A 14,740-nucleotide genomic window follows, 5' to 3' on the forward strand; every position below is an offset into this window, starting at 1 on the left:
GCCCACGTGACTCTTTTTTCTCCAAGAGACGTCTCTTTTCCTCTTCTCTCCTTTGTTCTTTCTTCCAAATTTCCCAAATCCCTCCACAATAAACCCTAGAAAATCAAAATTCGCTACTATTTCTCTGTTCCCTAATTTCTTTCGATTTCAATTCATTAGTCCTAAAAAGCTTTAATTTTTCTAATCCCCCAGTTCTCCTTCTTCTGCTTCTGAATCGTCGTTTAACGTATTGCTCCGTCTTTTCACTTTCTCCGCCATGGCTACGCAACAACAGCAATCCGCCATTAAAGTAAGCTCTGAAGGTGAACTTAAGCTTCTTTTTATTGGGGTGTTTTCAAATTGAAGTCTTTTCAATTCTCCTGTGTTTGGTTTTAGGGCGCGAAAGTGCTTATGGTTGGAGCTGGTGGGATTGGTTGCGAGTTACTTAAGACTCTTGCTCTTTCTGGATTCGAGGACATTCATATTGTAAGTTTCTCAATTTCTTTCCACTTTTTCTGTTTTCGTGACTTTTAGTATTCTTAACTTGTGATTTCTTCTTCTTCTCTATTGAGATTCTGGGTCACAGACGAAAGTTTAAGCATTTCAAATCTCCTATTGTGCTACTGGATTTGATTGGCATTTAGGGTTATTGATGATTTGAGTAATTTCAACATCTTTGAGCTTTTAGATCAAGTTAAGTTTGACTTGGAAGATGGAATCATATGTCTCTAGGAGGACTCTCTGTTTAGCTGTCTTCGCCAATAGGTTTAGTGTAATTTCTAAGACTAGTTAGGCTATTTATAATTTGGTGTGCATGAATTGCTTCTGTTTTAATTTTCGGATTTTGTAGATTTATGATTGATGTTTTGTATCAGAAACCATCGGATTTCACCTGTGCTCCTACTGGATTTCTGTATGAATAGAGCAGGGACTTATAAGATTAGTTTGTAACCGTGATTAAGTTACTGAACTCTTGTGTTACAGATTGACATGGACACTATTGAAGTCAGTAACCTGAATAGGCAATTTCTATTCCGTCGTTCTCATGTTGGGCAGTCTAAGGCTAAGGTAATTTTGCTTGAGCTAAGTCCAAGGAAAGCCAGTTCATAAGAGTTAATATATTTTTACCATATCACCAGGTTGCCAGAGATGCAGTCTTGAGATTTAGGCCTAACATTAATATAAGATCATACCATGCAAATGTGAAGAATCCCGAGTTTGATGTTGATTTTTTCAAGCAATTTGATGTTGTTCTGAATGGGCTGGACAACTTGGACGCAAGGCGTCATGTGAATCGCCTTTGTCTTGCAGCTGATGTTCCTCTTGTAGAAAGTGGGACAACGGGCTTCCTTGGACAGGTTATTCTGCTTGCCTTTTGGTCTTGCAGCTCTTCTTTCTCTTATCATTATTCTATGAGTTAGATGCACTACAATGTTAGGCTTGAATGGTGTACTGTTGTCATTTCTCTCGTATCTGACTTTGCAATACTTGCTTGTAAAAATCAGGTAACTGTGCATATAAAGGGAAAAACAGAATGTTATGAGTGCCAAACCAAACCTGCTCCAAAGACTTATCCTGTGTGTACAATAACCAGCACGCCAACTAAGGTATTAACACTGTCTTGTTTGTTCCAAATTTTTGTGAATCTTGGGGAAATTATATTCTATCTTGGCTTATATAGTATTATCCTAAGCATAGAGCTTGTTTTTGATGTGCCGATGAATTTTGAATTGATTCTGCAGTTTGTGCACTGTATTGTATGGGCAAAAGACCTGCTCTTTGCAAAGTTGTTTGGCGACAAGAATCAAGATAATGATCTTAATGTGCGATCCAACAATTCTGCAAGCTCATCCAAAGAAACAGAAGATGTATTTGAACGTTCAGAAGATGAAGATATTGAGCAGTATGGTAGGAAGATATATGATCATGTGTTTGGTTCTAACATTGAAGCGGCTTTGTCCAATGAAGAGACATGGAAAAATCGCAGACGACCAAGGCCTATATACAGTAAGGATGTCTTGCCTGAAAGTCTGACTCAACAAAATGGAAGCACTCAGAATTGTTCTGTTACTGATGGTGATTTAATGGTCTCTGCCATGCCATCGCTTGGCCTGAAGAATCCACAGGAATTGTGGGGTCTAACGCAGAATTCTCTTGTGTTCATAGAAGCATTGAAGTTGTTCTTCGCCAAGAGAAAGAAGGTCTGTGTGGTCCTTTTTGTAAACTCTCCTTGTCTATAGATAAGTTTCGGTGCACTGATTAATTCATGGTTTTATCGATATGCTGCCACAGGAAATAGGACACCTTACTTTTGACAAAGATGATCAGTTAGCTGTAGAATTTGTTACTGCTGCTGCAAATATCCGTGCTGAGTCTTTCGGAATTCCTTTGCACAGCCTTTTTGAAGCGAAAGGTATTGCTGGAAACATTGTTCATGCTGTTGCTACGACCAACGCCATTATTGCTGGTTTAATTGTCATTGAAGCAATCAAAGTGCTGAAAAAGGATGTGGACAAGTTCAGGTTTGTTACTTTGAAATCGTCTGTGTTTCATAAGGTTTTAGCGTTCTTGATATCTATTTAAAAATCATTTTTGTTCTCTCTAGAATGACATATTGCTTAGAACACCCAAGCAAAAAGCTGCTGCTTATGCCAATCGAGCCATATGAACCTAATCCTGCTTGCTATGTCTGTTCCGAGGTATACACATCATTGTTGTTTAGCCTTCTTTCATAAGCTTCCTTGTATTACCAGTCATCTGATTTTCTTTGTGGTTTTTATCAACAGACCCCATTAGTACTCGAGATCAATACTCGGAAATCAAAACTACGGGATCTAGTTGATAAAATTGTGAAAACCAAGCTTGGAATGAACCTACCGTTGATTATGCACGGGAATTCGCTTCTGTATGAAGTTGGCGATGATCTTGATGATATTATGGTTGCAAACTACAACGCTAATCTTGAGAAGGTTTGGTCTTGATTGTTCTACCATTTGCAATTAAAACACAGGTTTAGATATCGCAATTTCTCACATGCTTGTAATCTTTTTCAGTATCTATCAGAACTTCCTTCTCCCATTCTTAACGGAAGCATTCTCACAGTCGAAGATCTTCAACAAGAGCTATCTTGCAAGATAAATGTCAAGCACAGGTTTTTTTCTGAAATTTTGAATCCTGTTTTAAATTCAGTTTGGTTTCTGATTATATTACCATCGACTTTCCCTAAACTCTTCCATTTCACTGAATCACGAAATCAAGATGGGTTATCATTAGACATCATCCTAGGATTCTCAAATGTAACTATTAGGAGAGTCCTTACCATGTTTGAAACTGGCAGACGTTTAACGCATCCTTTACTTATTCTGTTCTGTCACAGGGAAGAATTTGACGAGGAAAAAGAACCTGAAGGAATGGTACTCTCTGGATGGACACCATCTCCAGCTACCAATGGCGAGAGCGCATCAACATCAAACAACGAGAACCCAGTTGATGTTACAGAGAGTTCCTCAGGATCCGAGCCTGCTTCTAAGAAGAGAAGACTCTCTGAGACCGAGGCCAGTAATCATAAGAAAGAAACAGAGAACGTCGAGAGTGAAGATGATGATATCATGGAGGTTGAAAATCCCATGATGGTGAGCAAAAAGAAGATAAGAGTTGAATAGGCCCCTTTTTTGAAAGATCTGATCCCTAAATGCTTGCTTTATTTATTAGCTTCTTTTTACTTCGATCTAACTTTCTACTTTCTGAAATTATGCCACAAGAATTACAAAGTATGATTTAGGGATTCTTTGATGAAGAAGAAAACTACTCAGATTGTTAAATATTTACTAGGACAGGATCCTTTGGATGAGGAGCTCAGGAACTCATTTTAAGGAAGCAATTTTTGCTTTCCAGAGATTCCTGTTATGTTTTCACTAACTGTAAGAGCTCCCTTGTATCTTTATTTCTTCGAGTTATCAAATTTTCTGTTTTTTTTTTTGTTTTTTTTTGTTTAAGAAATCTCAAACTACTTTTTCAATATTAATAGACTAAAGAATCGGTTGATTATGAAAAGATTTACATACAGTTTATTTGAAAATTTGTTTTTTGAAACTAAGTATCAACAATAACCTATTACACCGCTGTAGAATACATTTCCGTTACAAAGCAAGATAAAAAAAAAAGAAAAAAATTTACCTTACAAATTATACAACAAATCCGATTACCTCAAGAGGATCAATGTTTCATTTTTCTAACTCTTCACACCGTTTGGTTTGGTGCAAATGCTTCATCAGTTTATTATCTTCCGTTAAGGCTAGCAAACTGAGTAAACATGGTGGTTCCAGAGTGTTGGTCCACCGTTGAGTCATCCTTCTCTTCAGTCTGAGAAACTGGACGTTCACTTGCTGCAGCAGTGGTGGCAGCAGGTGAAGTCGGCGCAGCAGCAGGGACAGCCACAGGCTTGGGAGTCTCAACCTCCTCAGCCTCAGCTTTACCCTGAGAAAAAGCCTCTTGAAGCTGAAGAGCATATTCTAAGTTCCACAATACATCTCCCATTGTTGGTCTATCAACACCATAATCTGCTAAACACTTCTCTGCAGCTTCTGCAAACTTTTTCATTGATTCAGGATTCACAGCACCAACGAGATGAGGGTCGATGATCTTTTCGAGTAAACCTTTTTGTTTCCATAGCATAGCCCATTCGGCTAAGTTAACTTGTTCCCTTGGAAGCTGAGGATTAATGGCTGGTCTTGCACATAGAGCTTCTAGTAGAACAACACCAAAGGAATAAACATCGGATTTGTCTGTAAGTTGCTGTCTCCTGAAGTATTCCGGGTCTAAATACCCAAAACTACCTTTCACAGCCGTACTAACATGGTTTTGTCCAAAGGCAACGTCTTTGGAGAGACCAAAGTCAGCAACTTTTGCAACTAAAGCTTCATCAAGAAGAATATTTGTGGATTTGACGTCACGATGGATAATGCCTTGAGCTGTTCCTGTGTGTAAATAGTGAAGTCCACGAGCAGCTCCAATGCAGATCTCCAGTCTTTGTTTCCAAGTCAAAGGAGAAAGATTCTTCCCATAAAGATGATCTCTAAAAGGACCATTGGACATGTATTCGTATACAAGGATCATCTCTGCGTTCTCATCGCAGTATCCAATCAATGAGACTAAGTGTCTGTGTCTAAGCTTAGATAGCATCTGAATCTCTGTATGAAACTCTGTGATCCCTTGCTCTGACTGTGGATTGCCTCGTTTGATAGCAACTTGAGTTCCATCGTCAATGGTACCAATGTAAACGTTACCAAATCCACCAACACCGATGATCTCTGATGCATCGAAGTTCTTTGTGACTTCTTGAAGCTCAGAGAGGGAGAAATAGCGTCCGAGGCCAAGCGCGGAATTGTACAAGTTGGATTTGTGAGAACCTGTTTTGCTTGTCATGAAGGTACTGTCACCAGCGTGTATTGGAAGTAACCAAGAAGAGAAACTGTTTCTCTTCTGCCAATCTTGTGGTCTCTTCTTCCACTTGTAAACCATTGCTCCAAGACCTACGAAGGCTCCAAACATCATCACAAAACCCGCGGTTGCAACCATCCCCTGCTTCCCCATACTCGCTCTTTGACCATCCACTCCAAATTCTCCATCAAGACTGTTCACAGAGTTGCTCATCTTCAAGACCTCGACACCGTTCAAGATCGCGTTCTTTTTCCCAGTGTCTTCTCCCATAGGACCAATCTGGACCTGAAGCTCAGATGTCATAAGTGTCGAGTTCACCACAATGTCTTTGTAGTAAGGAGCAGAAAGATCTCCAGCTACAGTGGACAAATCTAGCCCGGAAATAGCGGTCTTTCCATTGATGTAAACGTTGAAGTAGAGGTCATTAAGAGACTTGCTGATGATGTCACAGAAATGAAGACGAATGAAGTAGTGAAATGATGGGTTTGATGGGAAATTCCATGTAACATTGAAGTTAGGATCTATGGTTTGAGAATCAGCCATCTCTGCTCCTGTTGCGTAAACCGTTTGTGGCGCTATCAGCGGTGTAACTCCAGGAGGATAGATGATCGCTGTAGGGTTTGTTTTAACATCCTTAGCTAGATTCTCATCTTTTAAGTATTCTTTGTCAGGTGTCCAAGTTCTTCCTAGTGTGTCATTCTGTGGCGTGATCAAGGGGCCACCAACATTAACCCTGTAAACGGACTGGTATGCGTAATCAGACAAACCCGAAAAACCGTTGACAGGGAAAAGAGAAGTGCCTGCATCAGAGATAAGTTCGTCTGGAGCTGACACAAGTTCTATACCGTTGATGAAAGCCGCAGAGCCTTTCATAGGCTTGAACCTTAGGGCGAATTGTGCATCGGTCATGTTGAGGAGGTACTCTTTCTGAACAGTAGCTTGGCTATCATTGTTGTCGTTACTTAGTTTAAAGTTATGAAGCAAGACATACTTCTCTGTTAAAACAGAGAAAGTTGCTTGTTGGAGATCAAACTTGTCATTGGGAAAGGCAAAGAAATGGAGACGAACCCAATGCCAACCAGGACGGGTCAAATGGAACTTGTAAATGGCTTCTTCGCGGAAGATTTTCGCGGTAAGGTAAATAGGAGAAGGGAGTTTATCTGAAGGTGGAGCAGAGACCTGAATATCGTCTTTGGCTTCTATGTACTGAACCGTTTCTGAGTCACTCTTAAAGACTCTACCTTCAGGGGTTTTGGTTGATGACTTGCTACCACAATCAATGAGAATGTCATCAGCCGGTTTGAAACCAGCAGTTGGGCTACCACCGACGGCGCCAACCGCTGAAGCTAGGCCGGTTAAGAAGAGGAGGATGGTGAAGAGGAGAGTCATGAAGGGCCTGGAAGAAGAATCTAAGACAAGACACATGGGTATGTTTGGTTTCTTTCTTATCTCCATCCCTCCTTCGTGAAGGGAGAGAGAGAAGAGAGAAGAATGAGGAAGAAAATGACAAGACGAAAGGAAACGAGATTGTTGGGATGCTTGTGGTTGAAGAAAGAGCGAGGGAAAAAAGGGTACGAAAGAGAGTTGTTATGTGTGGCTAGTATTCTTATTGTGTTTGGTTATAAATAGTGATGTTTCTATTTTTAGTAAACTGTTAAGTTGACTTTGTGAAAATGATTCTCTATTTCAAGAAAAATGAAGAACTAGGAGAGGAAATCTAACTAGATCTAGTTATCAAGGTTTCGAAGTTCAAGAAGATGATCTTTGAGAGCATGAAGCAAAAACCAAGTAGAAATACATTGAATCCACATAGTGTATATAGTGTGTACAATGGCCAAACAGATGTTCTTGGCCAGACAATTGAAAATAAAAGAAAATAGCCATGGGTGTCGTGTAGTTATGAGTTATGACTTATGATAAGCTCTTTTTGTGTCGTTTGAACATTTCTCGGTAAGTCGCAGTAATTTGATCCCATCCGGTTAAAAAAACGTATGGTCGCTTCTCGTACGTCTAGCACTTTCTATTTTCTTTTTCCTTTTTACTGTAAAGAGTTCTGAGGGAAATTATTCACTAGAGCGGCCGTTGTCAATTGAGAAAAAAATGCTAGCAAAATACAGTTCCTTCTTTATAAATAAACAAGAACATGATAACACGATGGTCACATTCACAAACTGCAAGCAAACACAACTAAAATTTAGTAAACTTCACTAGACATATATATTGATTCTTCATAAGCCCTAATGAAATTCGTGCAAACGATTTATTCATGTAACAAAGACGTCATATGATTGGTGTTCATGGGTGGTTGTGGTTATGGTGGCCTGGAAGCTTGTCCTTGATCTTCTCGAGAATGCCCTTCTTCTCGTGAGGTTGGTCGGTAGTGGCAGGTCCTGTTGTTGTGGCGGTCGCTGGTGTTTGTTCGTCCTTGTGTTTGCCGCTACCGAACTTCTCTTTAATTTTCTCCTTTATGCTCTTCTTCCTCCTCCCTCCTTGCCCATCATCCTCCTATTTCAACATCATATGCATATATATCGTTAAAAGATCAATCCAAATACATAAAACGGTTTTATAGAAAAGGCGCCTATCATATGACTGGTTTTGGATTTCTTTTTTTTCTTTCAAGTTTGATACCTTGCGATAATTTGTTTTTAGAGTATCAACAACAAATATGAAATTTCATTTTCATTGTATCTATATAGTTGTAAATATGAGAGTGCGGGAAAGTGTTAACTACTACAACTTATATCTAGTTTTTTATTTGAAAAGAAAAGAATCTCACCGAGCTAGAGCTAGATGAACTTCCAGACCGACGAAGATGCTCTTCAAGCGACCCATGGTGTTGCTGCCCTGTGGTGGTTGCTCCAGTACCAGCAGAGACTCCTGTCGCAGTGGCAGCGGTGGCAGCACCAGCACCAGCTGGAGCAGCTGCCGGATGTGTTTCTCCAACGGTGCTAGTAGGGTGCTCTGCAATGTCGCTGGTAGTACTCTCCTTATGCTGAGGAGTGGAGCTAACAACACCGGTTAGGTACATGGGGTTACCGTGCTCATCAGTCAGGTCGACAATTGGGTTTCCCTGTGTGTCAGTTAGATGGATCGGATTACCTTTTTCGTCCCTCAAATCCGCCATTATATTATTACCTTTTAGCTTCTGATCTGTTTTGTGTGTGAGATATATACCCTTTCAAATACAGCTTTGAAGAAAACTTGGTTTGGGATTGATTCAAGTAGGCATGCATATATATTAGACATGTTAATCTGCATGGATATGATACGTGGCGTATTTAATGTGAAATGTTTGCCACGCACGGATAGAATTAGAGTTCCATGTGTCATGTGTGTACTTTGAAATGTGTACGTCACGAATCCGACATAGTAATAACGTTTTGCCTTTTTTGATAGATTCGGTAGATAACGTTATCTTTTAAGTACGGTGCTTTCTATGTTCCATGGACACATGTGGATTTGATCAGGGCTTAGAACCGCTAAAGAAGGTCGGTGTTCCGAGTTTTAAATTCTTGACGTATTCTGATTGGTAAGTGCAAGTTTGTGTTGGTAACTAATTTCATAAAGCACTAAACAAACGAACCATGGAAGTTAACGTTGGATCATAATACAAATCTGTTTAGATTGGTTTTGAACTGAAACATTTGTTTAGAAATGGTTTGTAGAAGTATATAAAAATCGTATAATACGATCCCACACCAAATAAACCAAAACATATAAATATAAATCCCTCGATCTGATTAACCCAATTCACACCTACTGGTGCACAGCCAGATCATTTTTACCTTATATTGTTATAATTATATATTTACAAGTGTAATTGGGAATGCACAAACAAAAAAATAATGGGAGACTAGTGAGAAACTTTTCTGTAATACATACACAAACAAGTGTGTACCTTTGATAAGTAAAACGTTACGTTGACTTCGGCCCTAGCTTACGAACTAAGAAGAGACACAGCATCCAGATTCTGAAACATGATTCAACAATTATAGAGTGACTCGTTATTTTGAGTTCAGATTCATGAGAGAGAGAGGAGCTTACAGTTTCAAATTTTGCTAGATTTGGTCCAAAAGAAGCCTTTCTTTCTAAGAGAGCTCGGGGAATGAATCTCTTTTGGGGATTTAACACTATTACTTCTGGACCCGAAAGAGAAGTGTCTAGCAAGGAAAGGCTTTGGGGAATAGCTTCTCAAGCTTGAACTTGATATCAGCTTTGGGGTTTTACCTTTGTATCCTACTGCCGCTTCGTGGTTGTTATTAAACTTGACAAATTCATCGCTGTCCACAACGCGGTTTCTTAGTCTCTTGTTGTGTCTAGCTTTCATTTCCAAATCTGCCTTTAATGCTTTTTCCGACAGTTTGAATGTTTTCTTCTCACCCAGTGTGCAGATGGGACAAGAAGGATCGAATTTGTCGATTTCAGGTGTCATCTGCTCTAAACACTCTGAATGATAGACGTGCCCACATGCTAGAATCGCAGCTACGGAGAGCTCGTTAGTGGCAAAGATTTTTTGGCTACTCAACAAAGATTTCTCAGACAAGGATCTCGAGCAAGCACCACAGTTTTGCTGATCATTGGACTTTCTACTTCCAAGATTGTCTATCTTGTCACGACGAAGCCCAAAGCACTCGTTATCGTAAGAGCAAGACTCTCTGCGAGAATACGCCATCATTTCAGAAAAAGCTTGCATGGACCAACCATCAGACTGAGATTCATTCCCCAGCCTCTCTTCAGTTGCTGAGCTTCTGCTCGGTGAGGTGAATCCAAAGATTTGACCATATGAGACTTGCTTTGATAGACGAGGGGGCGGTGTCAGCTTTAATTGGGATGAACTTGCAGGTGGCATTGGCAAGTGGGACTGACTTGACAGTGGTGACACTGAGAAGGATGATGGTTGAGAAGCCAATGAAAGAGACAGTTTTGCAGGAGATGGATAATAAGTAGGGTCGGTTGAATCATTTGTTTTTTGGGTGATCTAAAACAGTAACATAGGAGTCATATTAACAGAGATACATAACAAATATATAGCTAGCAGTGAAACAAAGCTTTTAAGTATTTACCTGTTCAGAGACAGAGTCAATAGAGGCAATTCTTGAAAATGATTGATCTGCCACAACAATAACGTGATATCACAACATGGAAAAGTCATAGTTTAACAATAAAAGCAAGTCAAGAAACAAACAAGAGAACAGTTTATGTCAACAAACATATCAATGTCATTTTCACTCATTAACAGTCTCTGTAGAAAAGTAATCCTAAATTCTAAGCGGGTTGGTCAAAAAGAAGGTGCCTACATTTTCCCATCAAGTCTACATTTTTTGACAAATCAAAGAGGTATTGCCTGTAAGCAGCAATAAAGGAATTTACCAGAAGCAGGAGATTTCTGCCATGACTGCGTCTGAAAATTGTCCAAAGGAGAACCTTGTGATGATACAAGAGCAGTTTCAGATTTGACATCAGAGACATCGTTACGACTAATCCGATCAGATAACAAACTAACAGAGGTCTCTTCCCCTGCCACGCGTCCTCCTCTATTATCCCATCGGAAGCTCCAGTTAGGAGAATACCTCACATTGTTTCTTTGAAAATTCTCGACTGCTGATGTATTAGGCACAACCATTTTGTCTCGAGTAGCAACACAACAAGCATTCCCCATAACTGAAGCGTGTTATTGAAAACTACTAAGCACCGTACAACGACACTCCGGTTAGATGTTTTGGCGCATAAAACCACCTCAAAACCTTCCAACAAAAAAAAACACAATTTTAAGAACTCAATCAGAATCAATTATGACTATAACCTCAACAATAACACTAAAAAAAAGAGCTTACCATTAATCTACACAATAACTTAAACTGGCCATGGCCAAGATAAATGAAGTTCAAAGTAGAATGAAAATAAAGAGAGAATCAAATCCAGTAATCCATTGCTGACTAACATGTAGGTGAGTGAACTGTGATGACTATTCTTCACTAAGAAAATCCAAAATGAAAAATCTTCTCAAAGGCACTAAAAATAGAAATTGAATCGGGCAATATCTACATAACTAACATTAAACAGATCCGATATTATGGCCAAGGGACTTGCAAACCAAGTCGAGATTACCCAAAATAGAAACTAAAAAAAAAACTAAATAACAAAATCGAAAAGAATTAAGCATGTGAGAGGACAAGTGATGAACACCGAACCTGCTCTCGGAAGTCGGAAAACGTCGCCGGAAAGTTTTATAACGAAGATAGTTTCTTCACATAGCTAGCGAGCGAGGTTTTTTGCTTCGTTCTCTCTCTCTTTTTTTTTCCTTGTGAAGGAAAGAGACGAATAAAAGTCTTCTCTGACCGGTTTTGTTTAACGCCGTTAGACTCCCATTGGCTTGTACCGGTTAAAGACCCATAAACCGTTCCGATTGGCGTGTGGTTTAGGTTGAGGACCCATAAACCGTACCAAATGAAATGTCGAGTGTCAGCAGACCGGTTTGATTAGTATTCGGTTTAATAGAACCAAACACTGCATTTTAACTTGTTTTGGTCTGTTGTCGTTAGTTTTAGCGGAATTAGGCTAACGATGGCACGTCATGTTAAAACGATCACAACGCGGAAAGATGGAAAGGGAATAAAAACGCGATTCAAACACGCCCAAATACATACAATATTACTATTCACTATTATTTTTTCTTTACCGAAAGTAAATTGTAAATTTTGTTCCTTAGATCATTTCATCACTAGCTCTGAATGTATAAGAAATTTGAATAATGTGACGAAAAGATTTTAATGAGAATGCAGTAATGCACCACCTTAAATGTAACATCTACACGAAAAAAAAGTTAACATAGAAAGCAATCTCTACAAAACTGGGGAAAGTAAAAAACGAAGGACAAATCCAACTTCAACCAATAAAAGAAACAGCATTTTAAGTTCCGGAGTTTCAAGACGTCGCCTTTGAAGAACCTCCGGTGTCCATTTTCACGGTGGTGGCTTCCCGACGCAAGCTGCTTCCTCTCGTGTACGGCTTCTTAGCACCCTTCAAAGAAAAAGAACAGAGAAATTCACTAAGGTTTTGAGTTACATGTTTTTTTCAAAAAGTTTTTTTTTTGGCTCTCGACATCTTAAATCTAAACACAATGAGTGTTTCTTTTATGTTATGATACGAACCCTTTTGTTCTTCTTGCTCACCTGGAAGATCGTTCCAAGTTTCTTCAGTCCTATGGCACGAGCTCGAAGAACATCCTTCGAAACACTTGGATCTTTAAGCACCTGTGAGAGAAAGATACATATATAATTAACAACAAGATTAATTCGTCGATTGTTGCTACAAAAGAAATGGTCATATAATGTATGATGAAGCATAGTATCTTACAGATTGGCAAACACGAGATAGCGTGGATTCGATGTCGAGAACATTGATTTGCCAAAGAGATTGAAGCAAAGCATCCATTTTAGCTTCAATAGCTTTCTGAATATGTTCCTCTTTGTTCTCTCCTTGGTGTTCATTCAACTTGTTTACTTCATCCTGCAACTGAAGTAACGAAACCGCACCTACAGATCCAAAACAAAATCATCCAAAGCAATTAGTAAGGATTTTGTTTAAGTTAGAAAACCAAAACATTTTGGTTTATATTTAGCTTTGTTTCATACCAGAAGCAGCCATCACTTGAGATTTCATATGGTGGCCTTTGTCACGCACCCATTCAGCTAAGAATGGTACTTTCATATATCGCTTGTCTTTCCCGATTTCTTTAGCAGCTTTTCTTGTGTAAATGTAACCAATAGTATGCATCATTGCCTCGCCAAAACCTTAAACATCCAGAGCAAGAAGATGTAAATCTTTCTAGTTTATATATATACATTGAAAGACTTTCCTCTATAGCTTAAATGCAAAACTTACCGGCAGAAGAAAGCCGCTTTGCCTCTTCGTTTGCCCATTCGATAAATTCATCTGTTTGTCTTTCCACAAAGGGTTCAAGTTTGTTTTTCAATGTAGCGGCGAGCTTGTCTTCCCTCTCCTTTTGAAGAGCCTGCACACAAATCCCACGTTAATATATGGAGAAAAGTAGCTAAAAAACATCGACATGTGTTAAAATAGAACGATAAATAAACAATGTACTTTGATCTTGTCTTGAAGCATTTGCTTTCTGATTTCAGGGTCATGTGATTCTAAGTCAGCTTCGATAGATGCCAAATAAGCAAGTGCAAGCTGGCCAACGTATTCTTCAAAGACTTCGCTTCCGAAAAGCATACCAAATACAGCTGCAGGATCAACCATTGCATCCCTGCAAATGAAAAATCAATCACAAACCGAAGTTGGAGATGCAAAGTTGTAAACAGAGAGGACAAAACATACTGTTGGACCCCTTCTTTGCCATATTTGTCATAAGCTGCTCGCTTATCCGGATTGCTTAGAACCTGATAAGCCTCACCTAAAACCTTTTTCATTCATGAAAATCAACAAATGAGAGACGTCATCAGCAATTTGATGTGATTCCAGTAAAACAACATATAAAGACCCTGGAAAGAAACAGTAACAATATGACAAAACACCTGAAAGTTTTTAGCAGCTTGAGGGTCTCCAGGGTTCTTGTCTGGATGAACTTTCCTTGCCTGAAGAGCAAGCAAAGAAAGGATATTCACAATATAAAATTTACATTATAACTTAAAGCCGAGTTTTTGCACACAAAAAGAAAAGAAAAAAGGACTTACTTTTAAGTAGTAAGCCTTTTTAATCTCAGCATCTGAAGCATCAGTTTTGACGCCTAAGATCTCGTAGTATTCAGTCTCTTTCACCATGACTTTTGTCAACCAATGTGAAACAAAACACAAATCAACACCAAGATTGCAGATTTGATCATGATACCAATGTATGCGGAAATGTTTTACGATTTATTTCCCCAATTTTCTTGAGATCATCGAAAAGGGATCAAAGATCGATTTTCCAGATAAACCAGAATTGGGGATAAAAAAAAGAAAAGAAGAGAAACAGATTTGAGTGGCAAGATCATGAATCTACAATCTAGACATAAGAAAACAGAGAGAAAAGGCAGAGAAACGTACTGATGATCGTGCAGAAATGTAAATGGGGGCAACAATATCTCTCGATTCTACTTCAGGTTTGTTGTTTTATACGACGCGCAAGAGTTTACGGTTTTGGTTTTTGATACCAGCATCACAACGAAGTAGATTTGATAGAGATAGTCGAAACGTGTGACCGTGTCCGTGACGTACACATCTCTCTATATAATTAATACACACGTGTCCGAGAATGTTACGACTCAACCGTGTTCGAGGGAAGAAAAAAAATATATATATCTTTTTAGGGAGCGAGT

The 14,740-nt window shown here is 39.1% G+C and overlaps 5 protein-coding genes across 12 annotated transcripts; 1 reads left to right on the forward strand and 4 right to left on the reverse strand.

The window, feature by feature from the left end:
* Positions 1-73: 73 nt before the first annotated feature.
* SAE2 (SUMO-activating enzyme 2) lies at positions 74-3,992 on the forward strand. Of its 3 annotated transcripts, none has more exons than NM_001202641.1 (11): positions 74-289; positions 376-465; positions 964-1,047; positions 1,119-1,337; positions 1,485-1,586; positions 1,722-2,189; positions 2,272-2,501; positions 2,585-2,678; positions 2,766-2,948; positions 3,033-3,130; positions 3,356-3,992. In NM_001202641.1, the coding sequence occupies exons 1-11, from the start codon at positions 257-259 to the stop codon at positions 3,639-3,641; spliced, it is 1,887 nt and encodes a 628-aa protein (NP_001189570.1). In that variant the 5' UTR covers positions 74-256; the 3' UTR covers positions 3,642-3,992. The 3 variants fall into 3 exon arrangements, with proteins under 3 accessions (NP_001189570.1, NP_179742.2, NP_973506.1); NM_127719.4 differs by having other exon boundaries at positions 90-289; positions 1,722-2,180; positions 3,356-3,978; NM_201777.1 differs by having other exon boundaries at positions 99-289; positions 1,722-2,180; positions 3,033-3,955.
* Positions 3,993-3,998: 6 nt separating this feature from the next.
* AT2G21480 (Malectin/receptor-like protein kinase family protein) lies at positions 3,999-6,976 on the reverse strand. The gene has a single exon (NM_127720.2). It carries the CDS (start codon positions 6,871-6,873, stop codon positions 4,258-4,260), a length of 2,616 nt encoding a protein of 871 aa, NP_179743.1. The 5' UTR covers positions 6,874-6,976; the 3' UTR covers positions 3,999-4,257.
* Positions 6,977-7,494: 518 nt separating this feature from the next.
* LEA (dehydrin LEA) lies at positions 7,495-8,630 on the reverse strand. The gene is made up of 2 exons (NM_127721.4): positions 8,198-8,630; positions 7,495-7,923 (listed from the first exon to the last, which is right to left on the reverse strand). The coding sequence occupies exons 1-2, from the start codon at positions 8,543-8,545 to the stop codon at positions 7,714-7,716; spliced, it is 558 nt and encodes a 185-aa protein (NP_179744.1). The 5' UTR covers positions 8,546-8,630; the 3' UTR covers positions 7,495-7,713.
* A 306-nt stretch (positions 8,631-8,936) lies between these two features.
* Positions 8,937-11,736, reverse strand: AT2G21500 (RING/U-box superfamily protein). Of its 2 annotated transcripts, NM_179682.4 has the most exons (5): positions 11,613-11,736; positions 10,792-11,165; positions 10,485-10,531; positions 9,466-10,399; positions 8,937-9,391 (listed from the first exon to the last, which is right to left on the reverse strand). In NM_179682.4, exons 2-4 carry the CDS (start codon positions 11,078-11,080, stop codon positions 9,470-9,472), a joined length of 1,266 nt encoding a protein of 421 aa, NP_850013.1. In that variant the 5' UTR covers positions 11,081-11,165; positions 11,613-11,736; the 3' UTR covers positions 8,937-9,391; positions 9,466-9,469. The 2 variants fall into 2 exon arrangements, with proteins under 2 accessions (NP_850013.1, NP_850014.1); NM_179683.4 differs by having other exon boundaries at positions 8,937-10,399.
* Positions 11,737-12,127: 391 nt separating this feature from the next.
* Positions 12,128-14,607, reverse strand: AT2G21510 (DNAJ heat shock N-terminal domain-containing protein). 5 transcript variants are annotated; one of them, NM_127723.3, is made up of 10 exons: positions 14,469-14,607; positions 14,118-14,206; positions 13,959-14,018; positions 13,762-13,844; positions 13,525-13,690; positions 13,306-13,435; positions 13,056-13,214; positions 12,778-12,956; positions 12,594-12,674; positions 12,128-12,441 (listed from the first exon to the last, which is right to left on the reverse strand). In NM_127723.3, the coding sequence occupies exons 2-10, from the start codon at positions 14,202-14,204 to the stop codon at positions 12,346-12,348; spliced, it is 1,041 nt and encodes a 346-aa protein (NP_179746.1). In that variant the 5' UTR covers positions 14,205-14,206; positions 14,469-14,607; the 3' UTR covers positions 12,128-12,345. The 5 variants fall into 5 exon arrangements, with proteins under 5 accessions (NP_179746.1, NP_001324689.1, NP_001318262.1 ...); NM_001335757.1 differs by having other exon boundaries at positions 12,573-12,674; NM_001335756.1 differs by lacking the exon at positions 14,469-14,607 and having other exon boundaries at positions 12,135-12,441; positions 14,118-14,270.
* Between the last annotated feature and the right edge of the window lie 133 nt (positions 14,608-14,740).

Source organism: Arabidopsis thaliana, chromosome 2 (assembly GCF_000001735.4).
Source record: "Arabidopsis thaliana chromosome 2, partial sequence".
Lineage (NCBI taxonomy): Eukaryota > Viridiplantae > Streptophyta > Magnoliopsida > Brassicales > Brassicaceae > Arabidopsis > Arabidopsis thaliana.

Coding starts and splice junctions, on each gene's coding strand:
- SAE2 (NM_201777.1), top strand. CDS start 257: ATGGCTACGCAACAACAGCAATCCGCCATTAAA. Junction 1,048..1,118: donor TTGGGCAGTCTAAGGCTAAG/GTAATTTTGCTT, acceptor CCATATCACCAG/GTTGCCAGAGATGCAGTCTT. Junction 2,949..3,032: donor ACAACGCTAATCTTGAGAAG/GTTTGGTCTTGA, acceptor AATCTTTTTCAG/TATCTATCAGAACTTCCTTC.
- AT2G21480 (NM_127720.2), bottom strand. CDS start 6,873: ATGGAGATAAGAAAGAAACCAAACATACCCATGTGTCTTGTCTTAGAT.
- LEA (NM_127721.4), bottom strand. CDS start 8,545: ATGGCGGATTTGAGGGACGAAAAAGGTAATCCGATCCATCTAACTGAC. Junction 7,924..8,197: donor GTTCATCTAGCTCTAGCTCG/GTGAGATTCTTT, acceptor ATGTTGAAATAG/GAGGATGATGGGCAAGGAGG.
- AT2G21500 (NM_179682.4), bottom strand. CDS start 11,080: ATGGGGAATGCTTGTTGTGTTGCTACTCGAGACAAAATGGTTGTGCCT. Junction 10,532..10,791: donor GCAGAAATCTCCTGCTTCTG/GTAAATTCCTTT, acceptor TTGTTGTGGCAG/ATCAATCATTTTCAAGAATT. Junction 10,400..10,484: donor TTGACTCTGTCTCTGAACAG/GTAAATACTTAA, acceptor TTACTGTTTTAG/ATCACCCAAAAAACAAATGA.
- AT2G21510 (NM_001335757.1), bottom strand. CDS start 14,204: ATGGTGAAAGAGACTGAATACTACGAGATCTTAGGCGTCAAAACTGAT. Junction 14,019..14,117: donor AAAAGGCTTACTACTTAAAA/GTAAGTCCTTTT, acceptor CTTGCTCTTCAG/GCAAGGAAAGTTCATCCAGA. Junction 13,215..13,305: donor AAAGCGGCTTTCTTCTGCCG/GTAAGTTTTGCA, acceptor TGGATGTTTAAG/GTTTTGGCGAGGCAATGATG.